Raw genomic sequence first — 20,895 nt, 5'->3', positions numbered from 1 at the left:
CACCTCTACTCGCTCCCACAGCCCCCCCCCTCCACTACTCACTTCCTAATCATGGCTACATTAGCCACCCAGTAGTAGTTACAAAAGTTCGGCAGCGCCAACCCACCCTCCCCCCAACTACACTCCAACAACACTTTCTTCACTCACAGTGGTTTACCCACCCACACAAGGCCCAAAATCACCTTATTCACCCGTTTTAAAAATGCCCTTGGGATAAAGATGGGGAGACACTGAAAGACAAACAGAAATCTGGGGAGGACCGTCATTTTCACGGTCTGTACCCTCCCTGCCAGTGACAGCAGGAGCATGTCCCACCTCCTAATGTCCTCCTTCATTTGCTCTACAAGCCGCAACAAGTTTAACTTGTGCAATGTCTCCCATTCCCGAGCGACCTGGATTCCCAGATAACAAAAACTCCTTCCTACCATTCTAAATGGCAGCTCTCCGAGTCACATCTCCTGCCCCCTCGCTTGGATCATGAAGATCTCGCTTTTCCCCGTATTCAATTTTTACCCCGAAAACCTGCCAAATTCCCTTCAGAGCTGCATAGTCGCCCCCATCCCCTCTAATGGGTCCGAAATATACAGGAGGAGGACATCCGCAAAAAGCGAGACCGATGCCCACCCCCCATCCCTCGGACCAGCCTTTTCCAGTTCCTGGAAGCTCTTAACGCCATAACCAATGACTCTATGGCCAGAGGAAACAACAGCGGGGAGAGGGGCCACCCTTGCCTTGTCCCTCGGAACAATTTAAAATAGCCTGACATCAGCCGATTCGTATGCACACTTGCTACTGGTGCCTGATACAGCAACCACACCCAATCAATAAAGCTCTGACAAAACCCGCACCTTTCTGACACCTCACAGAAATAATTCCACTCCACCCGATCAAAGGCCTTCTCCGCACCCAACGCAACCACCACCTCCATCTCCCCGCCCCCCACACCCCTCTGGGGGCATCATGATAACGTTTAAGAGCCTTCTAACATTGGCCGTGAGTTGTCTACCCTTTACAAACCTCGTCTGGTCTTCCCCTATCATCCCGGGACACAATCCTCTATCCTTGCGGCCAGTACCGTACCAGCAGTTTGGCGTCCACATTCAAGAGGGAGATTTTCCTGTATGACTCGAATTGCTCCAGATTCTTCTACCGCTTCAGAATCAATGAGATCGAGGCCTGCAACATTGTTGGGGGAAGGACGCCCCTCTCCCTTGCATCATTAAATGTCCTCATCAGCAGTGGGCCCAATATCTCCAAGAACGTCTTGTAGAATTCCACCGGGTAACCATCCGACCCCGGGCCTTGCCCGACTGCATGACCTCCAGCCCCTCCAATATTTCCTCAATCTCAATTGGGGCTCCAAGCCCTTCCACCAGTTCTTCCACCATCCCCGGGAACCTCAGCTGACTCAAGAACTGCCTCATCCCCTCCACCCCAGCAGGGGGTTCCGACTCCTATAACTTGCTACAAAAGTCCTTAAACACCTCATTCAACCCCATTGGGTCCAGGACCGCATTCCTACCTCTGTTCTTTACTCTGCATATCTCCCTGGATGCCTTCCTTTTCCTCAGCTGGTGTGTTAGCGTTCTACTGGCATTTTCCCCATACTCACACACCACTCCCCTTGCCTTCCTCAGTTGTTCTGCCGCCTTCCCTGTAGATAACAGCCCAAACTCTACCTGCAGCCTCAGCTGCTCCTTCAGTAGCCCCGCGTCCGGGGCTTCCGAATATCTCCCATCCAGCTGGAGTATCTCCCCAACCAACCTATCTGTCTCTGCTCATCCTACCTTTTCCCTATGGCCCCCTTTCAAAATTGACTCCCCTCTAACCACTGCCTTCAGAGCTTCCCACACAGTTGCTGCTGAGACTCCCCCAGTATCATTTATTTCCAAATAGTTATGGATGGACTTGCTCATCCGCCCACACACCTCCTCATCTGTTAATAGTCCCACATCCAACCTCCATAATGGGCACTGCCCTCCATCCATACCAGCTCGTAGATCCACCCAATGTGGGGCATGATCCGACACCGCGATTGCCGAGTACTCGGTAATAACCACTCCCGGCAGTAGAGCCCTGCTCAGGATAAAAAAGTCAATCCGAGAATATACTTTGTGGACATGGGAGAAAAAAAAAACTCCTTCACTCTTGGCCATCTGAACCTCCATGTGTCTACTCCCCCCATCTGCTCCATAAACCCCTTTAATTCCTTTACTACGGCTGGCACCCTCGCTGTCGTAGATTTTGATCGGTCCAATCCTGAGTCAATGACTGTATTGAAATCTCCCCCCATGATCAGATGATGTGACTCTAGGTCCAGGATCTTACCTAACACCCGCCTCATAAATTCCACATCATCTCAGCTTGGTGCATATACACTCACGAGAACCACCTGCATCCCCTAATGCTTCCCACTCAGCATAATGTACCTGCCCCCCACATCTGACACGATTCTCCCTGCCTCAAATGGCACCCGTTTGTTAATCAGGATCACGTCCCTCCCCCCCCCCCCGGTTTTAGAGTGCAGCCGTGAATAAAATAGCTGGCCGACCCACCCCTTCCTCAATCTGGTCTGGTCTATAATCTTTAGGTGTGTCTCTTGTAACATTGCCACGTCCGCCTTCAATCCCCTCAGATTCACGAACACACAAGCCCTCTTAACTGGCCCATTTAGCCCTCTGATGTTCCAAGTAATCAGCCTAGTCGGGGGGCTTCCTGCTTCCCCCCACCGCACCCCCCCATCGCCATCACCATTCTTAGGCCAGCCGACAGCTCGCGCCCTTGCCTTCTCTGCCACGCCCTCGGGCATCCGCCATTCTCGACCTCCCCTTTGTCCCCTAGCAACAGTTCCGCCTCTGTCAGCTGAGCAGCTCCCCCCACCCAACCCCCTTAGTAACAGCACCAGAAACCCAACCCCTCATATCAAACTTATCCCCTGCTCACCTCCGCTGCGTTTCCGTGAGCTAGCTTACCTAGCTAGCTTGGTAGCTCCCGCCCATGGCACCAGACATCCTATCGCCCCATTGTTCTCCCTCCACCCCCCCCCCCCCACACCCCCCCCCCCCTCCGGGTTTGGACATACATATTCACAGCAGCACAGTCCTCAGTAAACAAACAGTAGAAAAAAATCCCTCCACCCAACTTCCAACTCTGTTCCAGAGTTAACTTTACATTACTGAGCAGCTGCTCAGACATCTTGTCACAACGAAAACCAAAGAAAAAAGCAAGGGGCAAAAGCAATCAAAAGCATCCCGCTGCTGGCAGAGCACGCTGCAGCAAAAAACGTGGTTGACGGAAAGCAACCAAAGAAAAAAAAAGAACAAGAAACAAAAATAACCTCTTGTTACTGAGAGCACTGCGTATTCGAAACAGCACAGAAGTGATTTTGACCAAATCGCCACCGCAATGCCCTCCCCCAAGGTTCAGTGACCTTAATCCCCTGCTAGCCTTTTGTCCTTGATAAAATCCATCACTTCGTCCAGTGATTCAAAATAAAGTTCCTGGCCCTCAAACGTGACACAAAGATATGCTGGATACAACATCCCGAACATCACCCCCTTCTTGAAGAGGGCCAATTTTGCCCTTTTAAATCCGTCTCGCCTTTTGGCCAGTTCCGTGCCCAGATCCTGGTAGATGCACAGCTCACAGTTCTCCCACTTGAGCTCCATACCTGCTTGGTCCACCGCAAAATCTGTTCCTTGTCCAGGAACCGGTACATTCGCACCACCACCACCCTCGGCAGTTTATTTGCTCGCGGCTTTCTTGCAAGTGTTCTGTGCGCTCTGTCCACTTCCAAGGGTCGCGTATATACCCCATCTCCCATCAACTTTTCCAGCATACTTACCACATATGCCCTCGCATCTGATCCCTCACTGCACTCAGGGAGGCTGACGATCCTCAGGTTCTGTCTCCTGGACCTGTTCTCCAAGTCCTCCAACTTCTCCTGCAACTTGTTCTGGTGGTCCTTCATCAACCCCACCTCAGCCTCCAAAGGGGTTAGATAGTCCTCGTGCTCGGACACCTTTTTCTCCACCTTCTGAATCGCCCGTCCGTGGGTTTCTAGACCCTGTTCTACGCGATCATTCAATGCCTTAATCGGGTCCAGCGTATCTTTCTTTAGCTTTGCATTGCTCTCCTCAAAGAACTTCACCAGCTGTACCATGGACCACTGTGCTGCCAGCCCAGGATCCTGCACCTCCGCCATGTGTTCCTGTGCTGTCGGCTCTTCACGCGTCGTCCTGCATGACTATGTCTCCTTACATGGCCACTTCTAGTCCAATGCTCCAAACACTGGTGGGGGATGTCTCCTCACTGTCTCACTCTCCACCGATTTATCCAGTAAAATTCTGAAAAAAGCAGCAGAAAGGTCCAAAAGTTTCGTCACAAGTGGGAGCTATCAAATGTGCGACCTTCTGCTCCATGGCCACCACCGGAAGTCTCATATTTTATCCTTTGTGGCATGTCAGAAATCCTGGAAGATTTGGTGAGCAACATCAGAGAAAGAACAGCCGGGTTGTCAGTCTGCTAGAATTCTGTTAGGTTCTTTGAGAACTGGCTGCCATGTTTTCACAAGCTGGATGTGAAGACTGGGCAATTCAAATTAGAACCCATTATATCCTGGACGGAATTCCCCAGTTCGTCAGCCACGTTTTTCGGTGCAGCGTTCCCCTGCCAGCAGCGGATTCTCCATTCCCGTAGCTGGCCAATGGAGTTCCCCATTGTGGCCACGCCACGCTGTCGTAAACCAGGGGGAATGGGTGCTCTGCTGGGGGACCAGCGGTTCCCGCTGACAGAGAATTTCGCTGTCTGTCTTTGAGCCTACTTGACGGAGCCTTTGAGCTTCATTCTTTGATCCTAATTCTGGGTCTTCCACATGGGAGAATTACTGATATTAATGGTGGCACAGTGGTCAGCACTATTACTGCACAGTACCAGTGTCCTAGGTTCGGTCCCCAGCTTGGGTAACTGTCTGTGCGGAGTCTGCATGGTCTCCCTGTGGCTGCGTGGGTTTTCTCCAGGTGCTCCGGTTTCGTCCCACAAATCCCAAAACACGTGTTGTTACGTCATTTGGACATTCTGAATTCTTCCTCAGTGTACCCGAACAGGCGCCGGAATGTGGCAACTCGGGAATTTTCACAGTAACTTCATTGCAGTGTTAATGCAAGACCACTTGTGACAATAAAGATTACGATAATGAAAAAAGGCTGTAAAAATATCCGAACCTTTGCAGGTCATAAAAATATCCTCTCCTGCTGGGTCAGTGACAAATATCCTTCAATTGAAAACTGGCATAAAATAGTTGTGGAACGTATTCCTATGGAATTCCTGACATCTATGATCCGTTCTGAGTCTGATGCATTCCATAAAGTTTGAAACGTCTATTTGAAAATTGCTTGTCTGACCTCCTCCTGTTAGGTTTACCTTGAGCCATATTGTATGTCTTGTTCTCACAATACATAAAAGTATGTGGCCTGAGCTGTTATGCAATCTCACTTTTCTGTCATTATCTTTTTCCACCTCCTAATTGTTTTTTTTTATTGATGATGTATTAATGCTGGAGGCACTAGTTTGTTATTTCTGTTACTCTAAAGTTATGCTGTCTTGTTTGCTCTTATATTTGCAACAATTCTTGTTCTGTGCTGTACCCGTTGTACATTGAAATTTTTTTGTTGCATTATTCGTAAAAAAAAAAATAATAATAATAAAACATATATTTCGAAAAATAAATTAGGAGAGTGAAGAGAGAGCATAAAAAAACACTGATGGGCACACGAAAGAACAATCCCAAGGTGTTTTATAAGTCTGTTAAGGGCATGAGAGTAACCAGGGAAAGGGAAGAGCTCATTGGGGACAAAAGTGGCAATTTTCCAAAGTCACATTGGCCTTCTTGAAAGTGAACTCGGAAAGTAACCGGTCCTGACAGGGTCCCTGGTCATGCAGTCAGATCGTGAATGGGCCAAATTGACGGATGTGTTCATGGACATCTCAACCTCTCCTTACTAACCAGGCAATGTGCCTCAATGGCTACCGTCTGGTAGCCTTGACATTGATTGTTATGAAGTGCTTCGCGAATTTGGTCATGAGACACATCAACTCCATACTCCCAGATTGCCTTGATCCACTGCAATTCGCGTATCACCATAACTGATCCACAGGAGATGCCATCTCCCTGGCCCTACACTCATCCCTGGAGCATCTTGCCAACAAGGACTCCAATGTCAGACTCTTATTCATTGCAGTTCAGCCTTCGCCACCATACTCCCAGCCAAGCTCATATCAAAGCTCCAAAACCGAGAACCTGGCTCCTACCTCTGTAACTGGATCCTCGACTTCCTAACCAATAGACCACAATTAGTGAGGAAAAACAGCAACACCTCCTCCATGATAGACCTCAATACCAGGGCCCGGCAAAACTGCGTACTTAGCCCCCTACTATATTCCCTATACACATGTGACTGTGCAGCAAAATTTGGTTCCAACTCCATCTACAAGTTTGCTGATGATACAACCGTAGTGGGTCGGATCTCAAACAATGTACAGAGTACAGTAGGGAGATAGAGTACACAATCAAGTGGTGTAACGACAACAATATTTCCCACAATGTCAACAAAACTAAAGAGCTGGTCAGTGACTTCAGGAAGCAAAGTATCGTACACCCCCTGTCTTCATCAATGGTGCCGAGGTGGAGATGGTTGACATCTTCAAATTCATAGGTTTGCACTTCACCAACAGTCTTTCCTGGTCCACCCACATTGACGCTATGACCTAGAAAGCACAACAGCACCTATACTTCTCAGGAAATAAAGGAAATGCGGCATGTCCACATTGACACTTAACAACTTTTACAGATGCACCATAGAAAGCATCCTATCTGGCTGCATCACAACCTGGTATGGCAACTGCTCAGCCCAAGACCGTAAGAAACTACAGTAAGTCGTGAACATGACGCAGTCCATCTTGCGAACTCCCCTCCCATCCATTGACTCTGTCTACTAGAGTTTGCACATTCTCCCCCAGTCTGCATGGGTTTCACCCGCACAACCCAAAGATGGGCAGGGTAGGTGGATTGGCCACGCTAAATTGCCCCTTAATTGGAAAAAATAATTGGGTACTCTACTTTTTTTTAAGACTCTGTCTACAGCTCCCACTGCCTTGGCAAAGCAAGCAGCATAATCAAAGACCTCTCCCACCCGGGTATTCACTCTTGCAACTTCTTCCATCCGCCAGGAGAAAGAAAAGTTTGCGAACATGCACAAACAGATTCAAAAACAGTTTCATCCCCGCTGTTACCAGACTCCTGAATGATCCTCGTATATCTGCTCTGATCTCTTCAAACATCTTCTCTACTGAGTAGTACTCCTGTATGTTACACCCAATACCTGTGTCTATGTATTTACATTGTGTATTATGTATGCCCTATTGTTTTTACACGCACGACCAGATTCAGAAACAGCTTCTTCCCCGCTGTTACCAGACTCATAACCCACCCTCTTTTGGACTGACCTGATTAATACTATGCTCCTGTATGCTTCACCCGATGCTGGTGTCTATGTATTTATATTGTATACCTTGTGTTGCCCTATTATGTATTTTCTTTCTATTTTCTTTTCATGTACTTAATGATCTGTTTGAGCAGCTCGCAGAAAAATACTTTTCACTGTACCTCGGTACATGGGACAATAAACCAATCCAAATCCAAATCTGTCTGGATTGTATGCAGAACAATACTTTTCACTGATCCTTGGTACACGTGACAATAAAACAAATCTAATCCAATCCAATTCAACGTTGCATCTGTGTTCACTATGAAGGAGGACAACGTGGGTATAGAAAGTGGAAAGAGGGGCTGTGAAATAATTGAGCAGATTAGCATTAAGAGAGAAGAGCTGTGAGCAACTTAATGGTCTTAAAAGTGGATAAATCCCCAGGCCGCGATAACATGTAACCTAAGCTGCTGTGTGAGGCAAATGAGGAGATTGTGGAGGCTCTGGCGCCCACCAGATCCTTTCTGGTCAAAGTAAAGTGTCAATTGACTGGAGGACAGTTAATGTGGTATCATTAGTCAAGAAGGGAAATACAGAAAAAAACAGGTAATTACAGGCCAATGAGCCTAACATCAGTGGTAGGAAGATTACTGAAAGTATTTCTGAGAGACAGAATTAATGTCCAATTATTGAGGCAAGGATTAATCAAAAATTGTCAACCTGACTTTGCCGGGGTGGGGGGGTAGAGGGGGGGGGGGGGGTGGGTTGGGGGTCATGTCTAAGAAGTTTGATTGAATTTTTAGAGGTAGTAGCTAGGTGTGTAGATGAAGCCACTGCAGTTGATGTAGTCTACATGAACTTCAATAAAGCCTTTGACTAGGTCCCCATGGGGGAATCAAGAAATAGGGGCCCATAGGATTCAGGGCGGTTGACAAATTGGATTCAAAATTGGCTCAGTGGCAGAAAGCAGAGGTTGGTTTTGGTCCAAGGCTGTTTCTGGTCAAGAATTTCTCAGATCATACGAAACTTAGTGGCGTGGTAAATAGTGAGGAGGAAAGCCTTTGAAACAGCAGGATATCATAGAATTTACAGTGCAGAAGGAGGCCATTCGGCCCATCGAGTCTGCACCGGCTCTTGGAAAGAGCACCCTACCCAAGGTCAACACCTCTACCCCATCCCCATAACCCAGTAATCCCACCCAACACAAAGGGCAATTTTGGACACTAAGGGCAATTTATCATGGCCAATCCACCTAACCTGCACATCTTTGGACTGTGGGAGGAAACCGGAGCACCCGGAGGAAACCCACGCACACACGGGGAGGATGTGCAGACTCCGCACAGACAGTGACCCAAGCCGGAATCGAACCTGGGACCCTGGAGCTGTGAAGGAATTGTGCTAACCACTATGCTACCGTGCTGCCCCTATCGACGGCTGGTCAGATGGACAGGACAGTGGGAAATGCGATCTAACAATGAAAAGTGTGAGGGGATGCATTTTGGGAGAACCAACAAGGCAAGGGATCACACAATGATTGATAGGAAGCCAGGAAGCTCAGAGGACCAGAGGGACCTTTGGGTGCAGGTCGAAAGAGCCCTGAAGGCAGCAGGGCAGGTAGATAAGGTGGTTAAGAAGGCCAAGGGATATTTGCCTTTATTAACTGAGGCATGAATGTAAGAACAGGGAGGTTATGATGGTGCTTTATAAAATGCATGTTAGGCCACAGCTAGAATACTTTGTGAAGTTCTGGTCGCCACACTATAGGAAAGATGTGATTGCACTCGGGATGGTGCAGGAGAGGTTCAGCAGGATGTTGCCTAGGCTGGGGCGTTTCAGCTATGATGAGAGGCTGGTTAGCTGGGGTTGTTTTCCTTAGAGCAGAGAAGACTGAAGGGGGTGGGGGTGGACCTGATTGAGGTGTACAAATTATGAAGGGTATAGAAAATGTAGATAGGATTAAAGTTTCCCCTTAGTAGTGGGGTCAATAACCAGGGTGCCTGGATTTGGGCTAAGGGACATGTGATTTAGAGGGGATGTGAGAAAAATACCTTTTTATCCAGAGGATGGCGGGAATCTGGAACGCACTTCCTCAAACTGTGGCTGAGGCGGGTCCCCTCACAACCTTTAAGAAGCATTTAGAAGAGCACCTGAAACAACATTGCAAACAAGGCTGTAGGCTAAGAGCTGGGAAATTGGATTACAATAGATAGGTGCATGATGGCTAACGCAGACATGAGGGGCTGACGAGTCGCCTTCTGTGCGGTGAAACTATGCTTCACTCTATGTGACTCCATAATAATGAGTTGGATGGCTGCCTTCCAGCAATGGTTGGACCTTTCAAAACGTGGCTTCCAATTGTAGTATATGTGTGAGATCAAGACTTGTGAGGGATAGTCAGAGGCTTTTCCCCAGGGTAGAGGGGTCAATTACTAGGGGGCATAGGTTTAAGGTGAGAGGGGCAAGGTTTAGAGTAGATGTACGAGGCAAGTTTTTTACGCAGAGGGTAGTGGGTACCTGGAACTCGCTACCGGAGGAGGTAGTGGAAGCAGGGACGATAGGGACATTTAAGGGGCATCTTGACAAATATATGAATAGGATGGGAATAGAAGGATACGGACCCAGGAAGTGTAGAAGATTGTAGTTTAGTCGGGCAGTATGGTCGGCACGGGCTTGGAGGGCCGAAGGGCCTGTTCCTCTGCTGTACATTTCTTTGTTCTTTGTTCTTTGTTTGTTGAGGGTACCCCATAGCTGTTTTCACAACTCTTGCGCAAGTATATGCCTGTTAACCTCCAAATTACACTACTCAGGTTACTTCCTGCTTAACGTAAAATAATTGGCATCCATAAGGAGCTGTGTTCTATGACTACGTCAGAATGCTGACTGGGTTTATGTTTTAGCAACAGATGTGCTGCTCGTGTGGAAGAATCTCCATCCTAATTGAATATGAGATGGAATCACAGCAAGAGGTTCAGAACACAAATTTAGTCAAAGCGTATTCCACCTCTGGATGTATAACCTACAGTTGATTGCCTGCTCCTAATCTTATTAGTTATAACATTGAAAAGTTGCTAATGAATCATAAATCACAGGTGTTTCTTTGAATACGGACAATCAGATGTTTTTGACCAAATGATTAAGGTATAGATGACTTCATTCACTGATGGCTTGTGTATTTGCCACCAAGGGATATGGTGCACTTTATTCTTTTCTAAAATTGGATTAACTAAATTCTTTCTATGAGCAGTTCTTTACTAACTTGCACAACATACCGTTAGAAACATATATATTTAGATGCATTACGGCACCATAGATAGCAGAGGAAAAGTAATTAATCTCATGTTTTGCTCACACATCAGATTACTACGCAGCAAGTTAACTGATAGACTCTTTAAGAATATAAAGTACAAGGTTGTCAAAAAATAGTTCCCATCTTCAATACCAACTAATGAAAACAATGTTGCTACATATAAAGCCCTAATATTGATTGATTGATTGTCTTATATTGTCCTATTGTAGCATATACCAAGTATAGTATCTGCTTAAAACATTAATTTATATTAGCATAATGAATTGCACAGAACAGAATTTCTATATCATAGTTTAATTTCGATAAACATTTTAAATGCAACTATCTTGCACTTGGTTGCTTTACCACTTCCATAGATTTATGGTGCTCAGCTGTATTATTTTGCAACAGGTCGATAAACTACGAAATAGTAACACTATTATCAGATAATGTCAATACCATATGTAATACTTAAAATTAAGTTTTCAAATAACTTGACATAAGACCAGACAACCATCCATTAAGTTAACAAAAACTTATTTCCTGAAACGAAGGGTACTTGGCACGTTGGACGACATTCATAAATAACCAAACAAAAAAGATGGTAAATTAAAGCACAACAGAAAACCGAAAATAGAAAAAATAGATCAATGCAGTTTAACAAGCTTGATGGTTGGACAAATAACTGTCTCACCTGACTGGATATATTTTCATCCCACTCACGAAACTGAATGACTTGCGCATTGACACTGGACGTCGATAGATCGCTGTTTAAAGTTATTGGTGCGACCCCATTCCAATCTACCGCACCTGGGTCAGCAGCACTGGTCCTGTCTTTGGGTCTTGCTGGGCTGAACGGTTTGAGGAATGTGAAATCACTCTTGGCAGATTCCGGAGTCAGACATACCTTGTAGTAATAGGTTTGTGAGGCGGGCCCACTTCCACCCATCTCTAAAAAGTCAGGTGGCACTTTCGGACTGGTCGTTGCTTGGAGGTTTGTTTTAGATGTCTTCAGAATATCTGCCGAATTCAAATGCTGAATGCAACAATTCCCGATGGCAGTGTTGCAATCTTGGGCATTATTTCTATATTGGCGGCATTTGATGGTGACCACGATAATTATGGCCACAATGAATAGAAATGAAATGGATCCCAATGTGATAATTATGTAAAATAGTAACGCAGAATTTTGACCTGGGTTCTCAGACAGATCGCTCATTTCAGGCAGAATTTCTGTAATGTTGTCCATTATTGAAAATATAATGGTAACTGTGGCTGAAAGCGAAGTTTGCCCGCTATCTTTCACAAGGATGACCAGCGTTTGCTTCGGGGCATCTCGGTCCCCGAAGAAAGGGCGGGTTGTCCTTACTTCTCCTGTGTCGAGCGCTACGTCGAACAGTGTCCGATCTGTTGCTTTCAGTAATTGATAGGAGAGCTTTGCATTCTGCCCACTGTCCGCGTCTGTAGCAATGACTTTGATCACTACTTGCCCCGAATCCACGGATTGCGGCACCTTCTGTAGTGCAGCTGAACCGTTATTTGGCCGGGGGAACACAATGAAGGGAACATTATCATTCTGGTCCAAGATTATCACGTTTACCTTTGTAGTGCCACTGAGTGGTGGGAATCCAGCATCCTGAGCTTGGATTTGGATTTGAAATTCTTTTAGTTGTTCGTAGTCGAAGGAGCGTAACGCGTAAACCTTGCCATTATCCGAATTGATTGAAACATAGGATCGGGAAGGTAGTCCTCGGATCATACTGTCTATGATAGAATAGGACAGATAGGCATTTTGATTCGAGTCAGGGTCTAATGCTGTCACGGAACAAACGGTAGCGCCCGGTGGATTGTTTTCTGTAATGTACACAGTATAGGAAGGTTTAGAAAATGTTGGAGCGTTGTCATTCACATCTGAAACCTTTAGAAAGATAGACTCGGTGGTGGAAAGTGAAGGATATCCCAAGTCAATGGCTGTGATTGTGATATTGTACTCAGACACTCTTTCACGGTCCAGAAGACCCGTGGTCACCAGTGTGTAATGATTCTTAAACGACGATTGAAGCTTAAATGGGACACCCTGAGAAATCTCACAGTTGATATGTCCATTCTTTTCAGAATCTTTGTCTGTAACACTGATGAGAGCTATGACCGTACCGATCATCGCGTCTTCCATAACAGGGCTTGACAGTGAAGTCAGAATCACTTCAGGCGCATTATCATTCACGTCAATTATGTCTACTAGGACTTTACAATGCACAGGTATTGCATATGGGCCACCTTTGTCTTTGGCTTGAACATATATTTCAAACATATTCAACTCTTCGTGATCTATTGTGCTTTTAACTCTGATCTCACCTGTGTGGGTGTCCACACTGAACAGTTCGTGCACTCTAGGCGGAGTGTGACTGCTGAAAGAATATGCTATCTCACTATTGGAGCCTTCATCCAAATCGCTGGCATTCAATTTTAATACCAATGTTCCTTTGGGTGCATTTTCTTTCAATGAAACTTGGTAATGTGTCTGTTCGAAGACAGGTAAGTTGTCATTGGCGTCTAAGACGGTGATAGTGATCTGGGCAGTACCAGATCTCTGTGGGATTCCACCGTCAACGGCCGTTAGAACTAACTGATGGGCGCGCTGTTGCTCTCTGTCTAATATTTTCTCCAACACAAGCGCTGCAAATTTGCTGCCATCGCTTCGCCTTTCCACATCCAAGATAAAATGGTCATTTGGACTTAGCCTGTAGGTGTAAACTGAGTTAGTCCCCACATCTGGGTCGTGAGCGCTCTCCAGAGGGAAACGCATACCTGGCAAAGCCGATTCTATAATGTCCAAAGATAACTCCTTCCTCAAGAAAGTTGGAGCGTTATCATTTATATCCACAATCTCCACTTCAATACGGTATAATTCCAGAGGATTTTCGATAACAACTTCGAGATGCAGAAAACAAGTGAAAATCGGACCACAGAGCTGCTCTCTGTCTATTTTTTCATTCACGAACAAAATTCCATTGCCCAAATTTACCTCCAAATACTGTGCTGAAGCACCAGAAACAATGCGCAGTCTTCTGGCGGATAGCTCACTAACATTCAAACCTAAATCATCAGCAACATTCGCAACAAAGGCTCCGTGCTTTAGCTCTTCCGGAATTGTATAGCGAATCTGTCCTGAAATCAAATCCGTAAAATAGGACAAGGCAATGAAGGATAACACTTGCCTTGTTTGTGCCCACGATCTCTTCCCAGTCATCATTTCTCCGGCAATTGAGGTCAGCCTTTTGATTACTATCGGCAGGATTTGAGGTGAAATCGTCGCCAGAACTTATTAGTTAAGAACTTATTTCAATGGCGAATACATTTTTGCATGCAATCTTCAGATATCTTGCATGGTTTCAATAAAATCTTTCTTCCGAAGGAAATGTCGCGTTTTGTTGGAGCCTTGTTTCCATCTGCTCTCAGTGTGGACAGACGAACTGTAATGATATCTGTAATTCCAATGCTGTACTTTAGATAGCACCGCGCGCCGTGCGTGTGTGTGTGGAGGTGGCTTCTTTGTGTGTTGGGTCTGAAAGCTCTCCGCTCTCATTTCAGCACTGGGTGGCGGACAGCAACAGCGCGAGAAAATGCAGCGCATCACGTTTGCCATTCCCTATTGGTAGTACATGCAAAAGAATTGATCAAGTTTCTGTCTATTAGTTCCAGTTTTAAAACAACACCACGTTATTTAATGCTCTGTGTTGCTCAATTTTGAAATAAGCAGAACTCTGAGTTGTGAAATATGACAGAACGCGCGACTCTCTCCTCCGCCCATGTTATTTGAATGCCGATTATTAGAATCTTATTTTCTCTGCAAAATGCCCGCTGAGCATATTATATTGTCACTGGTTTACATAGGAAAGCTGTCGAGTATTGGTAATGACCTATTTCTTTTCTACAGAAATCAACGTATTTCAAGTGAATGGAAATCAAGAGTCTTCGGGGCAGACAATCAGATGATACGGACAATATGGAAAGAAAAATCGTTGCTATGACATTTGTAAACAATTTGCATATTCGACACTATTCATTTTTTAAAAACATTTTGAGTCTACTTGTTAAACTCATTATTGTGCACTCGCATGAAAACTTGCTTCCGGAGTTCCCAGTGAATGTCCAAACCTAATGAGCCATGAAAAAATATTCAATGGACCTTTGGCTGAAATCCCGAAGGGACCTGAATTGCTTCTGCACTGAAGTCTAGATAATAGGCAACATAATTATTTTCGCGCGTATCCGAGCTGGGTTATTTAGATCCGCAGATTGAAGTCACATTGATTGAAATGTACATACAAATCCGTTGTACTTTCAGAAAGAGTATACATCTATAAAACGAGTGATTTGGAGCATGACAGAGATATAGGTTGTTAGATAGGCGGCTGCACTAATATGTAGGCCAAGTAGTCAGGAAGTGGCTGTGACACGAAGTGAATGCAAATTGAGACAACTTCTCGCGTAATTATAGTCAAAGCTCTGAAAAATCAGTAAATGTCAGCAGAGGGGACACTACAATATGAGTGATACAGATATACATACCATTTAAAACGTTCAATTTCCTTCCAGAATATGATGCATGCAATTTTAAAATGAAAGGTTTGGTCGGACTCAAGAATTGTCAAGTCTGCAGCAAAACATTCAGACAAAATTTAACCAAAGTTGACTCACGAGTGTTAGTTGTGTAAAAAAAAACGTTGACATTCTTCAAAACACGCGTCTTGTGTTAAGTAATTATTTTCAGGGGCCAACAAAGTTAAATTAGATCCTGCTGCAATGAAGCCTTGGAAAATGTTACAACACTTGTCTGAAAAGAATATTTTTTACCCAAGCAGATGCCTGCTTCCTATCCACCAGTCGCGGACCGACAAGAAACCGTTTGCTAACATGTTGGAATGGAGTTTGAAATACAATACACTGAATCAACATTTTAAAATTCACTGAACCGTCTTCTGGTCATCATGGTCCTCTGTCAGCGGATTGGTTTCTGCACAAGAAAGCGGTGAGTATGTGCAGTTTTGCATAACAATAAATATATGTTTGACCTGAGCTTTCTTCTGTTGAAACTCCTTGGCTGGAATGCGATATTTAGAAACAAAGTGCAAGCAGAATTTGCAGTACTGGTTCCCATGGAAACCAAACTATCCTACTTCTTTGGTGTCTTAAGGTAATAGATATGGAATGCAGGTGCTGTGAGCGAAATTACTCCGAAGTGGGGGTTTCGTGGGGCGGGGGGGGGGGGGGGGGATGCTGCGTTAGTGGGTGAGGGGGTGTGGATTATCAAGAGCGAAGACGCGAGACATGGGGTTCTGAAGAAAGTCTGCAGACTTAGCGCAAAGCCACCGAGGCACAGGTTCTCCACTAATTGAACGGCACAAGCAGCAGAAATTATGTCTCTTGGTGCTGCAATTGATCCAGAATGCCACTGGCAAGAACAATAATTCTCCTTGACACGAAGGGATTGGACACAATAGTTATATAAAATAGAAACGGTTGCTCTGAATGCAATGTATTGAGATGCAGGCTTGAATGAAAAGCATGAAATCCTTTTGAACTGGAACCTGAGCTGGCTTAGAGATAAGAATTTAGCCCTAAAGGTAAGAATCTGAAATGTGCCTAGCTGAGCCAGGGGATTAGAAAAGAGCTGGGAATTTTCCTCCAGAGCTTGTAAAATATATCTTCTGAAAATGCCTGCCAGGGTTCTTAAATTATATGTGCACAAGTTAGATGTATTTTCTTTTAACTACTTGCTTTTCAATTAAACTTAATCGACAGTGTTTTTCTGTCCATTATATGACTGTTTTTCTTCTCTCTCTCTAATGATGAATGAAATCATATCATTGATCAAAGTCCCTTTTCGACGACACGTTAGATGACCAAGGCATGTCAAAATAGATGTGTTAGATATTCCACGTTAAGTAGGAGAAACTGCAACTTGTAAGCATGTAGTACTTTGGTAATGAGCTTTGATATGGTGTCCATCGCCTTCCCCCACCTCCTTCAGGATGCTTCTCACACGTCTATCACTGCCACACTTGAGGAGCCTCAAACACTCAATGTCAAGGCTACGAGTATATGCTGCTAACTTGGGTAAAAGAATGAAGAGAAGGACAACTGGTGCTAACAAAACATTAGCCTATTGAGGTCAGAGTATTCGGAAAAGAATGACGGACAATTTTGATAGTTCTGTGTTAAAGCGCACCCACCCACCGACGCACACAGGCACGAAAATCGCTTCAAAGTTACTAACATTGAATTCCTCATTGATTGTAAGTTACACAATATAGACCTTTTTAAGGCAATATACAAAATTTGAAATAGAATGCTCCATCCTATATTTAAACAATTTAGCTAATATAACCAACAAGAAATGTTTACTGTTGAAAACATTGCTGTCGAAAATTAAAACACGAATGGATTCTGCTGGTCAAGTTCATGGCAATTTGATGTATCCACACAATGAATTGAAAATTGGCATTAGGTCCATGAAGCTGGTTCTTTCAAGGTGCAGACCAAGAGACGTCGATTTGGGAGAAGCCAGGCACCCGTGGTGATCCTCAGGTTGGTAACACCTTAATACAGCCTGTAAAGCAGTGGTCTTCTGTTGGAATGGCTGAGTCCCTGAAAGATTGTGGGGAAGCTTGAATGAATGTGATGACCCAGGGCCGAGGAATACGGAAAAGAGGGGTTGAAGTCCTCGATCCTTGATGACGGCCCCAAGAGAAAGCATTGCTTAGGAGACGATTCTGAGATGTGTTCTTTGAGAGCAGAAATTGAAAACCTTTGACTGAAAGTCAGAGTTCCAGTGAGACCGGTTGGCTCACTGTGTGACGAGCATTTGAGGGGATCTGATAAGAAATCCAATGAGTTGTTTTGAGTGGCATCTGTCACTTGGTTTCTGAGCGTGGTGTCTGCTTAGTTTTCCGATTGGTTTACATAAACTGTGTGATGACTGAGAACATTGGAACATATAATATACCTTTCAACCTGTATTATCCTTATCAGTCTGTAGATATCTGTAGAAGAAAATTTGAGCGAAGGAGTAGTGTATTAGAATTAATTGTTTCTTGCCTTTGACAAGGTACCGCATGGTAGGTTGTGGCAAAAGGTTAAATCTCACGGAATCCAGGGTGAGGTAGCCAATTGGATACAACATTGGCTTGGCGACGGAAGCCGAAGGGTGGTTGTGGAGGGTTGTTTTTCAAACTGGAGGTCTGTGACCAGGGATCGGTGCCGGGTCCACTGTTATTTGTTATACATATTAATGATTTGAATGAGAATGTAGGAGGCATGGTTAGTAAGTTTGCAGATGACACCAAGATTGGTGACATAGTGGATAGTGAAGAAGGTTATATAAGGTTGCAACAGGATCTTGACCAATTAGGCCAGTGGGCCAATGAATAGCAGATTGAGTTTAATTTGGATAAATGTGAGGTGATGCATTTTGGTAGATCAAATCAGAGCAGGACCTACTCAGTTAATAATAAGGAGTTGGGGAGAGTTACTGAACAAAGCGATCTAGAGGTACAGGTTCATAGCTCCTTGAAGGTGGAGTCTCAGGTGGACAGGATGGTGAAGAAGGCGTTCAGAATGCTAGGTTTTATTGGTCAGAATATTGAAAACAGGAGTTGGGCCGTCTTGGTGAAGTTGTCCAAGACATTGGTAAATCCACACATGGAATACTGTGTTCAGTTCTGGTCACCCTACTATAGGAAGGATATTGTTGTACTAGAAAGAGTGCAGAAGAGATTTACGAGGATGCTACCAGGACTTGATGGTCTGAGTTATAAGGAGAGGCTGGATAGGCTGGGACTTTTTTCTCTGGAGCGTAGGAGGCTTAGGGGTGATCTTATAGAGGTCGATAATATAATGAGGAGCATAGATAAGATAGATAAGCAACATCTTTTCCCAAAGTAGAGGAGTCGGGAACTAGATGGCATAGGTTAAAGGTGAGAGGGGAGAGATACAAAAGAGACCAAAGGGTAAATGTCTTCACACAAAGGGAGGTGAGCATCTCGAATGGGCTGCCAGAGGCAGTGGGAGAGGTGGGTACAATTTTGTCTTTTAAAAGACAGTTACATGGGCAGGGTGGGTGTAGAGGGATGGGGGCCAAATGCGGGCAAGTGGGATTAGCTTAGTGACAGAAACTGAGTGGCATGGAAAAGCTGAGCCAAATGGCCTGTTTCCATGCTGTAAACATCTATGGTATCTATGGTTTAATAAATATGTTATTCTTTTGTTAAAATTTAATCGGCAATCCTGTGCCTCTCTTCATCCACATCTCTGAACAAAAAAGAAAAGTTAGGACTTTTTTAAACATTCATTTACAGGATGTGTGCATCGTTGTTGAGGTCAGCATTTATTTCCCATACTTATTTGCCCTTCAGAAGGTGGTGATAAGCTGCCTTATTGAACCACTGCAGTCCCTAAGGTGTCGGTACATTCACAGTGCTGTTAGGGAGGGAGTTCCACGACATTGACCCAGCGACAGTGAAGTAACGATAATATATTTCCAAGTTAGGGTGCTGAGTGACTGGGAAGAGAATCAAAAGTTGGTGGGGTTCCCAGGTATCTGTTGTTCATGTCCTTCTAGATGGTAGTGGTCATGGGTTTGGAACGTGCTGCCTTTGCGAGTTACTGCAGTGCATTTTGCGACTGGTGCACATGGCTGCCACTGTTCATCATTGATGAAGGGATTGATTGTTTATGGAAGGTGTAGCAATCAAGTGGGATGCTATGTCCTGCATGACATCGAGCTTCATGAGTGCTGTTGGAGATGCACTCATCCACACAAGTGGAGAGTATTCTATTACACTCCTGACTTGTGCCTTGTAGATGGTGAACATGCTTTGGGGGGTCAGGAGGTAGGTTACTCGCTGTAGGATTCTTAGCCTTTGACCTGTTCTGGTAGCCACACTGTCAATATGGCTAGTACAGTTCAGTTTCTTTTCAATGGAAACCCCCAGGATGTTGATTCTGGGGGAATTCAGCAATGCTAATGCCATTGAATGTCAAGGGCCAAAGGTTAGATTTCTCTTGTAGGAGATGGTCATTGCCTGACATTTATGTGTCACAAATGTATCTTGCCACTTGTCAGTCCAAGCCTGGATATTGTCCAGGTTTTGCTGCATTTGGACATGCACTGCTTCATTATTTGAGGAGTTGTGATTGATTCTGAATGTTGTGCTGTCATCTGCGAAAATCCCCACTTCTGACATTATAATGGAATGGAGGTCATTGATGAAGTAGTTGAAGATGTTTGGGCCTAGGACACCAGCCTGAGGAACTCCTGCAGTGATGTGCTCCAGCTGAGATGATTGATCTCCAACCACCACAATCATTTTCCTTTGTGCCAGGTATGACTCCAACCAGCAGAGGCGTTTTCCCCTGATTCCCATTGATTCACGTTTTTCTAGGGCTCCTTGCTGCCATACTCGGTCCAATGCTGCTTTGGTGTTGAGGGAAGTCACACCCACCTCACCCCTGGCATTCAGCTCTTTTGTCCAAGTTTAAACCAAGGCTGTAATGAGGGCAGGAGTTGAGTGACCCTGGTGGAACCTAAACTGAGCACCCATGAGTAGGTTATTGCTGAGTAAGTGCCGCTTGATAGCACTATTGGCAACTCCTTCCATCACTTTGCTGATGGTGAAGAGTAATTGGCTGTGATGGTTTTGTCCTATTTTTAGTGTACAGGACACACCTTGGCAAATTTACACATTGCCTGGTAGATGCTAGTGTTGTAGCTGTGCAGGAACAGCTTGGCTAGGGGTGCGGCAAGTTCTGGAGCACAAGTCTTCAGCACTATTACTTGAATATTGTCAGGGCCCACAGCCTTTGCAGTATTTCGTGCCTTCAGCTGGTTTTATCATAGAATTTACAGTGCAGAAGGAGGCCATTCGGCCCATCGAGTCTGCACCGGCTCTTGGAAAGAGCACCCTACCCAAGGTCTACACCGCCACCCTATCCCCATAACCCAGTAACCCCACCCAACACTAAGGGCAATTTTGGACACTAAGGGCAATTTATCATGGCCAATCCACCTAACCTGCACATCTTTGGACTGTGGGAGGAAACCGGAGCACCCGGAGGAAACCC

The 20,895-nt window shown here is 45.1% G+C and overlaps 1 protein-coding gene across 1 annotated transcript in view; it reads right to left on the bottom strand.

The window, feature by feature from the left end:
* LOC140427200 (protocadherin alpha-C2-like) overlaps positions 1-14,323 on the bottom strand; it is a 224,294-nt gene extending 209,971 nt beyond the window's left edge. Inside the window, exon 1 of the mRNA XM_072512787.1 lies at positions 11,465-14,323. Coding sequence (XP_072368888.1) covers positions 11,465-14,023 — 2,559 coding nt within the window. The 5' untranslated portion in view covers positions 14,024-14,323. The remainder of the gene's footprint in view (positions 1-11,464) is intronic.
* Between the last annotated feature and the right edge of the window lie 6,572 nt (positions 14,324-20,895).

This window comes from Scyliorhinus torazame, chromosome 7 (genome assembly GCF_047496885.1).
Source record: "Scyliorhinus torazame isolate Kashiwa2021f chromosome 7, sScyTor2.1, whole genome shotgun sequence".
NCBI classification, from domain to species: domain Eukaryota; kingdom Metazoa; phylum Chordata; class Chondrichthyes; order Carcharhiniformes; family Scyliorhinidae; genus Scyliorhinus; species Scyliorhinus torazame.
Note: the sequence above shows the minus strand (reverse complement) of the source record. Positions and strands in the feature narration are given on the sequence as shown.